The sequence below is a fragment of the Musa acuminata genome, chromosome BXJ1-11, assembly GCF_036884655.1.
Source record: "Musa acuminata AAA Group cultivar baxijiao chromosome BXJ1-11, Cavendish_Baxijiao_AAA, whole genome shotgun sequence".
Lineage (NCBI taxonomy): Eukaryota > Viridiplantae > Streptophyta > Magnoliopsida > Zingiberales > Musaceae > Musa > Musa acuminata.
Window position 1 is genome coordinate 26,352,830 of NC_088337.1, and position 14,554 is coordinate 26,367,383.

A 14,554-nucleotide genomic window follows, 5' to 3' on the forward strand; every position below is an offset into this window, starting at 1 on the left:
TAGGCTTGTGGGGGCCTCTGATGCCTGCACAGTAACGTAGAATTAATACATACAAACGACTGTGTCTTGAACAAACACTAATTTATTGACAAACATCACATGGTGTTTTAAGGATAATAATAGTGTGTCTAACCGCATCTGTTTCCCTCTACACCCACATACACACAAAATTAGGATGTCTATTTGCCAATCTAGATATAACTTTGTGGAGTGATAGATATAGTGTGGTCCTCTTCATGGTTTGAGGCATTAAAATTCTTCCTCTTTGTCCATATCATGTTGCAAAGTGTAAACTCAAGAAGGCCTAATAATGAATGAAGTTAAAACACATGGTCAGACTTCAAGCTTAATGTATAACTGCTAATTAGAGATTAATTACTAGAGGTAAATTCATCAAGCCATAGTACCTGATTCTAAGTTTCCTTTTCATCAAGTATTAATCACTTGGCATCATCTCTATTAATTACTTTTCATTTCATGACCACTCTCTATCTCCTAATAAGTTTGCTAAACTTTAACATCTTCTCTAAGTAAATTTATACATGTAAATGTTGTGTGTGTGTGATGCATGCATGCTACAAACCAACAAAATTTCCTTTGCCCAAGCACAACATGGAACGATCAGACTTGTTACCTTGCGCCATGGTTTCTATCTTCCACATGAAAACAACACCCATCTTCTCCTCATTGCAAGTTTTCGGTGGTCAAAGCTGAGGAATCTAAAGACCTTTCTCCAAGGGTTCACCGGTCACTCTTTTCCCCAACTTTTTGACACCTCGCAGTGATCGCTTCGAGCATAAGAGGGGAGCGGGGCCCAAAGAGAATGCCACATGCCATCCATCTTCCCCTTTCCTTGCCTCCTTCCGCTTCCCACCGGTGTGCCCTACCAGAAGGGAGTGGGGATCTGCAGCTGGGTTGTAGGGGAACAGCCAGGCACATCAAATAAGCTGTCCTTGGGAGTACTGCATTTTTGTTTCCCTATTCTGGTGGAAGCAGCAGCAGCAGCAGCTTGAAAGAAATCGATTACGTTACTACTGACTGCAGGAGAGAGCAACATGTATGGCAATAGAAGGATTCCACTTGAATGTGTTCTGTTATGGGAAAACAGGCCTTGGAAGAAGTTCAAAATATGAGGAACATGAACTTGACTTGGAATCTGTAAAACAAGGTAAAGTTTTCTTTCTTTCTTTCTTTCTTTTGCTGAGATTTGTTTGGTGGTGTGGAATGTTGAATCAACTATGTTGCTAATTTATTATAGGTGTACAAACTCAAGCACTTCCACTTTATGGACCAATCATCCATGATTATTTAAACTTCAATTCTATCTATAATTATGCAGGAATTGCCCTATCATTTTTTCAAGAAATAAAGTATAAATTGAACAAACTAATAAGATTTCATCAAAAATATTGAAATGAAAAAAATCACCTCCAACGATAACATGTATTTTTAACCCAAAGGTAACTAATATCCTTTTTTTAACGGCAAACCATTCTACATCTTGGCACTCTCACTCTTGTCTACATTTATGGGCTCCTGATGAACCTTAAGCTGAACTTTTCCAAGGATAATTTGGCTCACGATCAGATAATACACACCTTTTAAGTTTCATACCCTCCTAAGGAGTACTGAAGAGTCTAATGAACAATTATTGCACTGCCTTATTTGTATTCTTTTATTTTTCTGTGATGTCAATGGTAGTCAAACATTTGAACCCCAAGAACAAGCAACCTCCTTCCCCACACGGCAAGTCTCTCTCTTGTTGCTCCCTAATTCTTGTCATCGCTGCGTACCTCGTGAGATCACAGCTAACCTTTCCCACCTCAAGTAGCTCCATCAATCAATGTCAGCATGGTTGATGTATGTGATGAAGACAACAAACTAGTCTAAGTTTTCATTTCTGCGGTACACATGTACACTCTATGTAGTTGTTTCTTGGTTCAAAGTCTAAAATAAGGCGTTTACGCTATTTATGGATGACCATCACTTTGGAGTTTTCTAAGAGTCGATAGAGAATTAGATGCACATCCACTCGATCTGTGAAAGAAATATCAAGCAATTACTTACAGAGTCCATTTTCTTAGTTCCTATCAGTGATGCAAGTAACAGGCGATTTTCTTTTCTTGAGCCGAAGCTATTATATGCTTTTACTATTACTATTCAAGGAGTTTACTTCTAGAGAGTCCCCCAACCTATTTCATATGGTTCTGCAAACATTCAAAGCACCAGAAATGAATGTTCAAACTCATCTTTCAATTTGGTCTTTCTTTTTTCTTTCAGTTCTGTTCTAAGAAAAAGATAGTTTCCTATCTAGTCATTTGCGAAATGCATGAACACATTTAGTCTACCATCTTACTGTCTTGCTAGACTTACGAATGAATTCGGTGTTTCTTTAATCAGAAGAAAACACCCAATCCAACTTATTGTCCTTCTTGTCTTGCTTTTGCTTTTGTGATGGAAATCCCTCCAATACAAATTGATGGTTTGTTGAACTATTAGAAATATTATATGGAGATGTTGACATAAAGTGTTAAACATGGGCCGCATTCATTTTAAAATCTCATGACAGAGTTGTTAGGCAGAGGTGAATTTATTCTCTCTAGATGGATTTGCAACAAAAAGAGTTACACATCACTCTACGTTGATGTGAGTGTGACATCCTATTACCTATCATATCAAAGAATATTAGGCAGAACGAAGATATGAAAAAATAATAATAATAAGCATCGAACACAAATTGGTAAACACCAGGAAAAGAATTCTTTTGATAGTTTTACAATATTTGCATTTGGAAGATAAGTTGAAGAACTCTTATAATTCACATATGAAATTTGTCTACAAGCAGTTCATCTTCTGGTGCATTTGTATTTGTTTAATGAGTAGTCGCTCAGTTCAGTTTGATTTAGGTACAAATGAAGGAGGACTTGTTTGAACTGCTATATTTATAAAGTGAAAATAGATTTGGAATGTTTGATTGATATTTTGGATAAGAACAGTTCTGTGAATTTTCTATAAAGGCTAAGAAAACCTAATATGACTTTTGATCGTCAATGATGACATTTTAAATCACTTGTTTGTGGACAGCTATATCCAGAACTAAAACTTGAGAAGAAAGGATTACTGTTCCACAGCATTGCAGAAAGACTAAGCTCAGATGTTTCTTCAGAAAAGGCTTTATCTTTATCATACTACTTTGACTAAATGGTGAAAACATTATGTCATCATGTTGGCAGGTCTCCACGGCGAACCATTCCTTCGTGCATCGGCTTCGAACCACTGCTAATTGATCGAGTGCCACTTTACATGTGTTGGGACTGTGTTGGACCATTGCATTTCTTGATATTGCAGGTGGTCTTTCACATGCAAGATGTGTCCTTACTATGGGCTACAGGAATCCTTGTTACGTATCTGATGACATCTTGAGCTTTCATTCTATCCACAGAAAGTGCTCGGACGAAAGAAGGAAGGTTCGTGAAGGAATGAAACATTCATATGCATGCTTGCAGGAAGTCCACTGGAGAAAATAATGAAACTGAGAGAGAAAGAGATAGGAGGGTAGGTGCCTCCTGTGAAGTGGTTGTTGACTGGAAGTGCAGGAATCGTGGAAGAAACCTCTCCGGATAAGGGAATGGAATGTCTGTCGTAATCCGGTCACTGGAATTTGGCAGTGGTGGTAATCCTCCTCATCTAGCTAGAATGGTGATCTGTGGTCGATTTGAGTCAATGCTAGCTAATCCTTCAAATCGTTTTGTTTATAGGTCTGTAAGGTATTATTATTAAATAAAAATTAAACTTGTTAAAAGATGGGTTTGAAAGCTCTCTCAGCAACACAGAGTAGAGATGATCATAAAGATAAATATTTCATGGCTTACGAAGATAAAAAAAATCAATAGTAAATTTAATAGGTTACCCACAATAGAAGTCTATGAATGTAGTCATCCAAACACATAAATGTGATTTCTCATGATCAAATAGAGATATAGTGAGTAAAGAAAAAAATTAAAGTCTTATCAAGAAGAAGAAGAAATAAAGTTCTATTTATCTCTTGCATAAAATATCTCTGTCTCTAGTCATCCAAACACATAAATGTGATTTCTCATGATCAAATAGAGATATAGTGAGTAAAGAAAAAAATTAAAGTCTTATCAAGAAGAAGAAGAAATAAAGTTCTATTTATCTCTTGCATAAAAGATCTCTGTCTCTAGTCATCCAAACACATAAATGTGATTTCTCATGATCAAATAGAGATATAGTGAGTAAAGAAAAAAATTAAAGTCTTATCAAGAAGAAGAAGAAATAAAGTTCTATTTATCTCTTGCATAAAAGATCTCTGTCTCTAGTCATCCAAACACATAAATGTGATTTCTCATGATCAAATAGAGATATAGTGAGTAAAGAAAAAAATTAAAGTCTTATCAAGAAGAAGAAGAAGAAGAAGAAGAAGAAGAAGAAGAAATAAAGTTCTATTTATCTCTTGCATCAAAAATCTATATCTCTAGTCATCCAAATACATGAATGTGATTTTTCATGATCGAATAGAGATATAGTGAGTAAAGAAAAAAAAATAAAGTCTTATCAAGAAGAAGAAGAAGAAATGAAGCTCTATTTTTCTCTTGCATCAAAATTCTCTCTCTCTTTTCTTTTCTTATCGATTATTGTGTTTACTCTTGACCTCTGTTTATGTGGGTTCCTCAATTTTTTTTTCCTTGTTTGTTTCTCTTTTTTTTTTTTTGCTGTGTAAATTGAAGGAACATATGATATGAATTTGGTTAAGCAGTATCAACAGGAAAAGCTTGATCATCTCATGCGATCACAGATTAAGAAGGAAGTGTTATTAAATCATAACTAGCTTTTTTTTTTCATTTTCTCCTTTCCTATATATATTAATGTCAATATAAATGAAAAAAAAACTTCGTTAATCAAAACAACTGCAATTTAATTTCAGAGTTCTCAGACAACAATCTCTATACATTTAGCTCCCGCTAGTAATGATGCATATATATGAGGCAAATCGAACGTGCAAGTCGCTCTTGTACGTCGATCATGTTAATGATATTATTGAAACGAACTATTGCTTGTGGGATTGTTGGGAAGTGTTAATAGGCTACGTAGTCACGAGATTGCGCACAGAGGATATGCAAATCAAGAGAAGTACAACTATGTAGCTACGCATATGGCCATGTACGAACACTTAAGAAAAAAGAACTGACCTTTTCACAAACACCTGGACGACGATCCGGGATGAAATTAACAAACCGTTCCCGACGAACTCGTGCGATTCGGACGAGATGAACTCCGCATGGGATCATAAAGATGGGAGATACGCACTTCGACGCCGTTTCGCTGCTCCTGACACAAAATGCACACCAAGATGATGCATTGGGCTGCAAACAAGAACACGAAAGACCGAAGACGAAGCCGAGAAATAATAATACCCTGGGGTTTAGTCGAGATCTGGGGATCTGCGCCAGCCCGAGATCGATCGCGCTCCCTGAGACCATGGGAGGGCCCTCCGCGCCCCAAATCAGGCCCGGCCCAAATAGCTTGACCCACTATTGAGATGCACAGTAGTTATTCTCACAAAGAAATCATAGTGTTCTTTGTGGTTATTTTTTCCAAAAAAATATAAAAAAATCATTATATCAAATAATTCTTACACGTGTCTTATGTGCACTAACCAATCAAGATGTCACAACAGAGATTATTTATGATTAAGTTGAATGAGATGTCTCGGCAGAGACTATTAGTGCTTAAGCTACACGAATCTTTCTCCGGAAGGAAGAGGAGTTTGGATTAAATATGTTCTTGATTAGCTTGTATCTTACGTAACAAACCAGAATGGATTATTATGATTGTTATTAACAAATAATAAAGAAGAAGAAGAAGAAGAAGAAGATGCATTTTATCGGTCGGTAGAATCATACGACGTCTCAAATTTCACACGAAAATTCAAAACATATTATTATCGCATCCTGGAAATGCATCACACACCATCGTCAAAACGCACCGGACGTACAGATGAGTAAAACATAACAAAGGCGGAACGTACGATATGCGTATCGACTACGTCCAAATGCGACGAAAAGATGGAAAAAGATTGGCGCCGTAATAGACCAGCGCAAGGAGGCAGAGGGTGGGAAACACGGTGAGCTCCAGTACAAGTGGAAGCAGGTCCCTTGTGGTCGTCGGCTGCCCACCGTAGATCTGGAGGAAGATGTTGCAGGCGAATGACACCATGAGAGCCAGCAGGGACATGGCAAAAGAAAGGATGGCAAAGAAGTACTTGACGGGGATGGCCAGACGGAACTGCCGCTGGGAGTAAGGTGAGATGACGAGGGATAAGAACAACACCAGCGAGGTGACGGCGCAGGACAAGCCGATGACGTAGGCGTGGGAGAAGACCTTGAAGGCAGGCATGTCGTAGTAAACTGGGTTGCCGGTCTTGGGGTCCTTCTCGCCGGGGATGGAGAAGCTGGATGCGAAAACCACGGCTGTCAGAAGGCCGGAACATGTCTTCCCCATGTCTATCAGTTGGTCCCTGCAGTTCTCGAACATCTTCTGGTGCTTCTCAGCGAACAGTTCTTGTGCTGTCTTCTCTTCGCTATTTCGACTGTTGGCCAGTTCTTTGGGAACAATCTTTGCCACCTTCTGCATCCATACATACAAATATATAATGCCATTAACTCTTTTGTTTTGACTGCAAACGCTAAGGCAGCATCGAGGAGGTAAAATATGCACCTCGAACCATTTAAGGTCATCTTGGAGTTGGACTGCATCTGCCTGGGCATAAGGGGTTTTGTCAGAAGCAAAATGCAGGATGGTGTTTCGGGACTCCGCGTCGATGCTGGACAGTAGCCAGGCGGGTAGAACGGGGAGGTCGCCCTGAGTCATCTCAACGATAGTTTCCACGATCTCTTTGCGACCGTATTTGATGGCCGCCTGAAGAACACTTGTGCCGTGCGTGTCGAGATACGTTGCTGAGTGTGGGCATACTTGTAGAATTTTCCGGACGAAGTCATGGAGGCCCATTTTGGCACCGGTGATCAACGGGGACTCGTGCCATCTTATGTCTGGGCGCTTATCTTTGTTTTGCCCTTGCGTTGCACTTGCATCTCCCCTCTCAGATGGGCGATCCTCCGTTTCCAGTCGTTCGGTCTCCGTATCAGGTTCGCCCGACACCATCATCGTCGCCACCATCACTGATTCAGCGGGAACTTGTTTCATTGGGTCACTGGAATCTATTCCGCTGCGACCGCTGAGAAGGAAATCGAAGTATCCTGATGTGGCTAAGAGCTCGATAAGTACCATAGCCGCTTTATGATGTCTCTTTAGCTTCTCCAGTCGTTCCATGGTAGGCGACACTGCCAAACGTAAGAAGAGGCGACATTTACCAATGATTATTTACCGTGTTGATTGTATAGGTGTGCGGATGGTCATGCAACACAAAACACACATCTATCGCATAGTGTGCTAGAAATGTAACTCACGTTGCCTACAAACTCGGTAAACAAGTAGTAGAATCCAGCCGGCTGCATGGACAAAAATAGCACGAATCAGTACTGTAACCTCGATCGTGAATAGAGAAGCTACGACGAGTACGGACCTGGGATCTTCAACAATTCCAATAGGTCAAAGAGAGTGCTGTAGTGAGATGGGATTTTTGAACCATTTCCAACATCATCTTCTTCTTCTTCTGTATCTCCAACACGCTTGTGATTACATGTAGTAGATGGATAATAAAGTAAGAAAGAGACAGAAATAATAGTGGATTCCACGGAGATACTCAGAAATTTTTAAGCTGCCATATAAATCATAAATTAGCAAAAGATTATACATATATATATACCTTCTCTACATCTCCAGGATTTATCACACCAGAGTCCTGCCGTTCCAAAGGAATCCCTGAAATGTAAAACCAAATATACTAATTCTTCTACGAGCATCGATGTTGGTGTTTTCCTACTCGGTGTTTTCTGAGCCTTATCACAGCCACAATTATCATGAACTGTTGTAGCAAGATAAATTTCTGGTGCTTTCGAATAGTGATTTGAGTCCCAAGAACTTTGATTTATGTGAAATAGAGGGTTTTTTATTTTTTATTTTAAGTATCGACTCTTGAAGATTTATGATCAAAATTGAAAGAAAAAAGAAACTGTCACATGTACACACCAAGAAATAAAAATAAAAAGATGTGGTATTTTGGCAATCCTCTCTTTCCTCTATGTTCAAGTGATAAAAAGAATAAAAGATAATAATAATTATTGAAGAAGCTTTATTGAAGAAGTGAAGAAGCTTTATTAAAGAAATAAAAAATGTTTTAATACACATGTTCCGAGCGAAACTTTGCTTTTCTCACTGCTCTGATACTAAATAGAAGATAAGAACAATTATTGAAGAAGTTTTATTGAAGAAGTGAATAAGCTTTATTAAAGAAATGAAAAATGCATCAATACATTAACATGTTCCTTCTCCTATTTATACAGATAAGGAGAAAGAACAGAATAAATAGATTTCCTCGTATAGTTGGGGAAATCTTATCTTGTATCATATAGAACAAGAGAAATGCGAAGAAAAACCATAAAAGAAATTTGCAAAAGTCTCTCCTCTTCTTTGCCGTTTGAAGCTCCAAAGCAAGCATGGATCTATCTGTGATGATTCTCGATTTTAGAATGCCACAAAAAGTTCTTTTCCTGATCATTAATTTGATTCCCATTGTGCACAAATATGTGATTCCGTGGCACCAATTGAGTTGCATTTTAGTGGAACTCGTGTAATTGGATGAAGGAAGATTTTAACATGTATATGAGTCTTTTAGCTAAATAGAGAATATATTAGAAGAAGATAAAATGCTTGTGGAAGATATAATCCCATATATGTCTACAAAGGTGTCGAGATATTTTAGCAGGTGAAAAAAATATTTCTCTGTCCTTTTACGAGTACACTTTTGTACTCTTATCTCTCGATAATAGATGAGATGAGATGAGATGGTAGTTGTAAGCTTGAATATTTTAAGCCAATAAAATTAGACTTATATCGTCATTCTTATTCCACGACTCCGCCGTAATTCTAACAATCCACCGTTCTTTTCCCACATAAGAGTAGAGAAGCGCTTACAATCATAGAGCAAGGATTCGAGGGGACTAAGTGGTGTTTGGCTTCGGAATAACTCGGGAATGGTCACCATCAGCTGCAACGGGGTGACGGCGTCAGCATTCCTCAAGAAGTTCAGCACTGGCGCTCGTCTTGCAATCTCCATCGCAAGCTCTGCATCCCAAGTTGAGACTTGGCCTCAGACAACAACTAAGATGCATTTTATTCATGCGTATCGGAATCTTTTGAATGAGGGGGCTCCAAATTTAATCTAATTACCCGGCGCATTGCCCATGATGGCACAGTGAAGGACGTTGTTGCCGTCCTCCTTCCGAGCGAACAGGTCGCTACCGGCGCTTAACAGCCGGAAGAACATGTCCCAGTTCCCGTAGAGCGCCGCCTTATGCAGCGGTGTCTCCATATTATGGTTCCGTACACCGACGAGTTCACCTTTCCTGGTAAACAACTCCTTGGCCACTTGGCAGTCACCCACGGCGGCAGCGACATGAAGAGCCGTGTCGCCCTTGAAGTTATACTGCATGAGTTGATCCGTCGTCAGGTCACGGATAAGCCTCATGGCGAGGCTGGTCTTCTTGCAAGCGATCACCACGCTGAGCAAAGGGTCCTCCATGAAGTTGACGGGTTCCGTCTTCTGGAATTCCATCCGCAGTTCATCATACTTCTCTCGTCGGATAAGGGACATCAGCTTGCGAGAGTGTCTCAAGTCGAGATCATGAGGTGGCCCCTCTGTGTTTCTGGGTTGCATGGCGATGCTCTCGTATGGATTAGCCATAGCCATACAGTCTTCTTTCCTTTGCCCTACTACTCCGTCCGTCTATATATATATATATATATATATATATATAGAGAGAGAGAGAGAGAGAGAGAGAGAGAGAGAGTTGCGATTTTTATTCCCATCAACCGACACACGCCGCCTCCTCCTCGGTTTCAGCTTTACTTGTTGTCGAGGGAGAGTGTCGGATTCTGTCAGGCCTTTCCTGCATTAGTTCACTAGTAAATGAATAAGATGGTACACTTTCTTCAAAACCAAAGGCATCAAAACTATATAAAAGATAAAGTCATGTGTCCCACAAACACTTCTCTTTTAACTACATAAGATTGATAACTTTGATCGAGGTTTCAACTCTATCAATGAACACACGTGTATATATAGTTTATGCAGATCAAGAGAACTACAATTACAATGCCGAAAACGAACTGACCTTTTCACGAACACCTGGACGACGACGCGGGATGAAGCAAACAAATCATACCCGGTGAACTCCGACGACGATGATGAAAAGATCATTTGCGATTGGGATCGTAAAGAAACCTTGTACGTTCGGATCAAACAGGCTCCGCTGCTCATGTTCACCAAGATGATGCATTCAGCTGCAAACAAGAACACGAAAGACCCAAGACACAGCCCTGAAATGATACTGGGGATCTGTGCCCGCCTGAGATCGATCGCGCGAGGGGTTTTGGGCTCCTTACCCACGAGTCTCATCGGAGGGCCCTCTTCGGCCATAAATAGGTGAAACAATAAGGCCCGGTCCAAATATGTCTCTCTCTCTCTCTCTCTCTCTCTCTCTCTCTCTTTTTAAATTTTTTTTCATCATATTTATATACATATAAACTCGGTAAACTCAATATGAATTAAGAGATATTAGTTAACAAAAAATTATTTATCATCATTGGCACGAGAACTCACGAGTTATTAATTTTGGATGTACCCACACGATTTTATTCATTTGGCTCAAAACGATAAAATCTTACGGACTCATCCGAAATAAAAAATTCCTTATAAGGCTCGTCAGCATCGAGAAGAAAAGGGTCCAATTCATTTACTGAGATACCAATCTTATATTAATCGAGGAGCATAGAAACTAAGTGATTAAATAAAGATGATATATTATAAAAAAAATCAAAAGTGATTATTATTAAATCTTCAAAAAAAATTGTTTACCTATTAAAAAAATAAATATCTTCTTTAAATTATTAACATTAGTATGAGATTAATGAATATTTTATGGTATACATCACTAGTGACCAAATTTTAATGCATCAAATGTGTAGTGAAATTGTATGCATATAATCAATCAGATTAAAAATATGAGATCGGTATCTTCTGCTGTAAATAATAATCTCCATACTTCGGTGCACACATCAGTTGCGATCCATGCATGAACTTAGCATGATTCAGAGGCAAGCAGCACCTCACATGTCCATTATGGTTGATCACATGGTGTCAAGGCCCTCATCATTTTGTGGTGGATGGCCACACATTGGCTTGCAGGTTGACAGACACAATGCACCTATTTCCATGATGCAGTAAAACAACAACATGATCATGTGAGGACTTCAAATCCCATTGGTTTCTTGTATCATCAATCATCGAGCAAGCACTTTTAGGAAGGTCAGTCATGCATCACAAAGTGTCTTAGCATGGAAAAAGAGAAAGGTGGTGTTAGTGTCTCCTTATGATTCAAGCAAGGGATCAACTTGTCTGGTCCCTTGAGGAGAAAACATTATAATTCTATATATTTTGTGATCTTAATAATTGATAGTTAATAAGTTTCTGAACTGAAATATTTAAATCCAAATTAATGATAATAGGCTCATTTAGGTTTATTTCAATATTATTTATTATAATACGAAAATGTTAAATGCTTAATTTGTATGACTCTTGTGATCTTATAAATCAAGCGAATTCTCTTATATTAAATTGGAGTATCATATATTTAAATTTCAGATGTTTTGAAGATAAATAGGTCATATTATACTATATTGATCAAAATTATAGCATGAATAACTCATCATTAATAAAAAACTATCGTTTTCATGCTTCCTTCCTTCTTCTCCACTATCTAAATCATTTTAAAAGACTCTTAATCAACTTGCTAATGCATAACTACTCTGATGTTGAGTTTCTAGCCCAGCTATGATTGTCCTTCTCAAGTCAGAGGAAGAAAGGTCATGGCAGTCACCATTCTTCCAACCTGTGCCTCTCCCCCACAGTCCTCCTTTGTCTCATTTCACTTGTTCTTTTTTGCCCTATGGGAATCATAGCCTTAAAGGGAAGGAGCTTATGTTATGATGATGTGAATAGCTGAAGTGTTTCTTAGGACTTATCCAAGAATAATCAGTATATATATATATATATATATATATATATAGTAATTGACATCAAGATAGACCTAATATCAGATAAATTTTTTATAGGGAAGAGGCCCTATAAAAGTAATATATAATTTTAAAATTATTATCTATGTAAATTATAAGACTATTCAAATATAGAAGCATAAAAAGGTGAATGTAGGATGTAGATTTAATAATAAAAAAATCATGAGAATTTTGGTGTATAATTTGGGTTTATGAAAATATAAAGAAGCATATCTATCGATTATCATTAATATAAGAGAGACAATGATGTGAAATTTGTTGAATCTTGGATTTTGATGATGAAACTAATTAATAATGTTTATAATTTGATCTGTGTTTTGAGTGACGTAGAAAGCTTTGATCAAGTAGAGACAATTAAAGTAGGAAGAATCATGTTGGGCCGGAGAGAAACATGTCAAAAGATTAGACATAGAGCCAAAGGATCGATTGACATATCGACAGAAGTCTTCGGGCTATGGATTCGGGCATCAAGCCAATAAGAGCGAAAATTGCGCCAAGAAAATCAGAGTTGCGAAGGTCAACTGGCCAATTGGGCAATATGCCACAAGAAAGGACGATGTACCGAAGAATCTGACAAAATGTCAATGAACCAATGATATGCTGGATAACATTTAATTCAAGCTTTATAATAATTATCTACATCGAAGTAGGTTTTAAGTATACATGATTAACTACGATAGCGATCAAGGCATAAAGCAAAATAAAGTTCTTGAGTCAAGAATGAGATTTCGTTGGAAGTTCGAGAGTTCATCGGAAGTCCGGATGTTCGTCGGAAGTTCTATCAGAATTGACTGAGAAGTCCAGGAACTGCCAAAGAAGCTTATTGAAACTCGCTAAGAAGATCATCGTAAAGTCTAGGAGCTTGCCGGGAGTTTGTTGAAAAATTACCAAGAGATCGATAGAAGTTTGCCGAAAGATCATCGAAAGATCATTGGAAGCTCGTCGGAGAAACCTAGACTTACGGAGTTATTTAGCTTAGTGTATGTCTTAAAATTCGTAGTTAGCACATAATTGGGTTGAAATTGAACCAACTCAATTAGGGATTAATTGGGCCCAATTTTAGGTTGTGTTGGGCTAAGTGAAAGGCCCAAACAGTATCCCAATAATTGGCACCGTCATGGCATAGTCTCTGAGAGATTATCAAACGATGGTACCACCAGTACCCCAAAAACCGGGGATGATACACTTTTAGGCTCTAAGTTTGAATCCACTTGAAGCTTATAAATACCCCTCTCATCCCTGGTTAACATGCACAAGTACAAAGAATTTAAAAGTGGGAAAATGCTGTAGTAATCACTTGAGAGATCCCCTCCTCTAAATTCTAAGTTTAGAATTCTGTTTAGAGAGGAGTGAGCACTTATAATATGTTGTCTCATAAACCTGTGAAAAGGAGAAGAGGGGTGTAAAAGGATAGTTGGTCTTCGCCCATTGAAGGAAGACAGGTAGTGGAAGCTGGTGGCCTCAAGTGAAGAGGAATCGAGAGTGGATATAGGTCACGATGACCGAATCACTATAAAATCGATTTACATTTACTTTTAAGCAATTTACCTTCATTGCAAATTGCTTTACCTTCTTATTGCTTTCACTACGCTCACTAATGCTTTCAATTTAATATATTTCTGAAATAAGTTTAATCGAAACGAAAGATTTTTGAATGACGTAGTTTTTACCGCTGCACTAATTCACCCTCCCTCTCTTAGCGTCGACTCGTTCTTAATAGTTGGTATCAGAGCCATATTATTTCTCGTTTGGTTTCACACCAAAGAGAAATGACTCTTTTTGACTTTTAAGAGGGTTTTTCTTTTTGGCTTTCAAGATTTTTCTATCATTTGTCCTCCTGTATTCATTGGGAAAACTCAAATAAGAGTTTTCTTGCTTTCTTTGTATTTGAATTTATAGAATATTATCGAAAGCGATTTTCAAAAGTCTTCTACTCCAATGAACGAATAGAATGATTTGGAAAAGAAATTTTTTTCTTTAAATGCTAGAGCTATGAATATTGTATTTTGCGCCTTAGATAAAAATGAATTTAATTGAATTTTTATTTGCGAAACGACTTTTGATATTTGGCACACTTTTAAAATCATACACGAAGACATAAGTAGAGTTAAAGATTCTAAAGTTAATCTTTTAATATGTTATTTTAAATTATTTCATATGAAACCAAGTGAAACCATTAGAGACATGTACACCCGTTTTACAGATATCATCAATGGTTTAAAAGTACTTGGTAAAAGTTTTTCGAACTTGTTAATAAAGCTTTACGATCTCTTTCTAAAAA

General features: G+C 37.9%; 1 protein-coding gene across 1 annotated transcript; it reads right to left on the bottom strand.

The window, feature by feature from the left end:
* Nucleotides 1-5,957: 5,957 nt before the first annotated feature.
* Nucleotides 5,958-9,883, bottom strand: LOC103972533 (uncharacterized). The gene is made up of 7 exons (XM_065088513.1): nt 9,370-9,883; nt 9,115-9,264; nt 7,847-7,902; nt 7,604-7,709; nt 7,488-7,529; nt 6,739-7,361; nt 5,958-6,648 (listed from the first exon to the last, which is right to left on the bottom strand). The coding sequence occupies exons 1-7, from the start codon at nt 9,881-9,883 to the stop codon at nt 6,064-6,066; spliced, it is 2,076 nt and encodes a 691-aa protein (XP_064944585.1). The 3' UTR covers nt 5,958-6,063.
* Between the last annotated feature and the right edge of the window lie 4,671 nt (nt 9,884-14,554).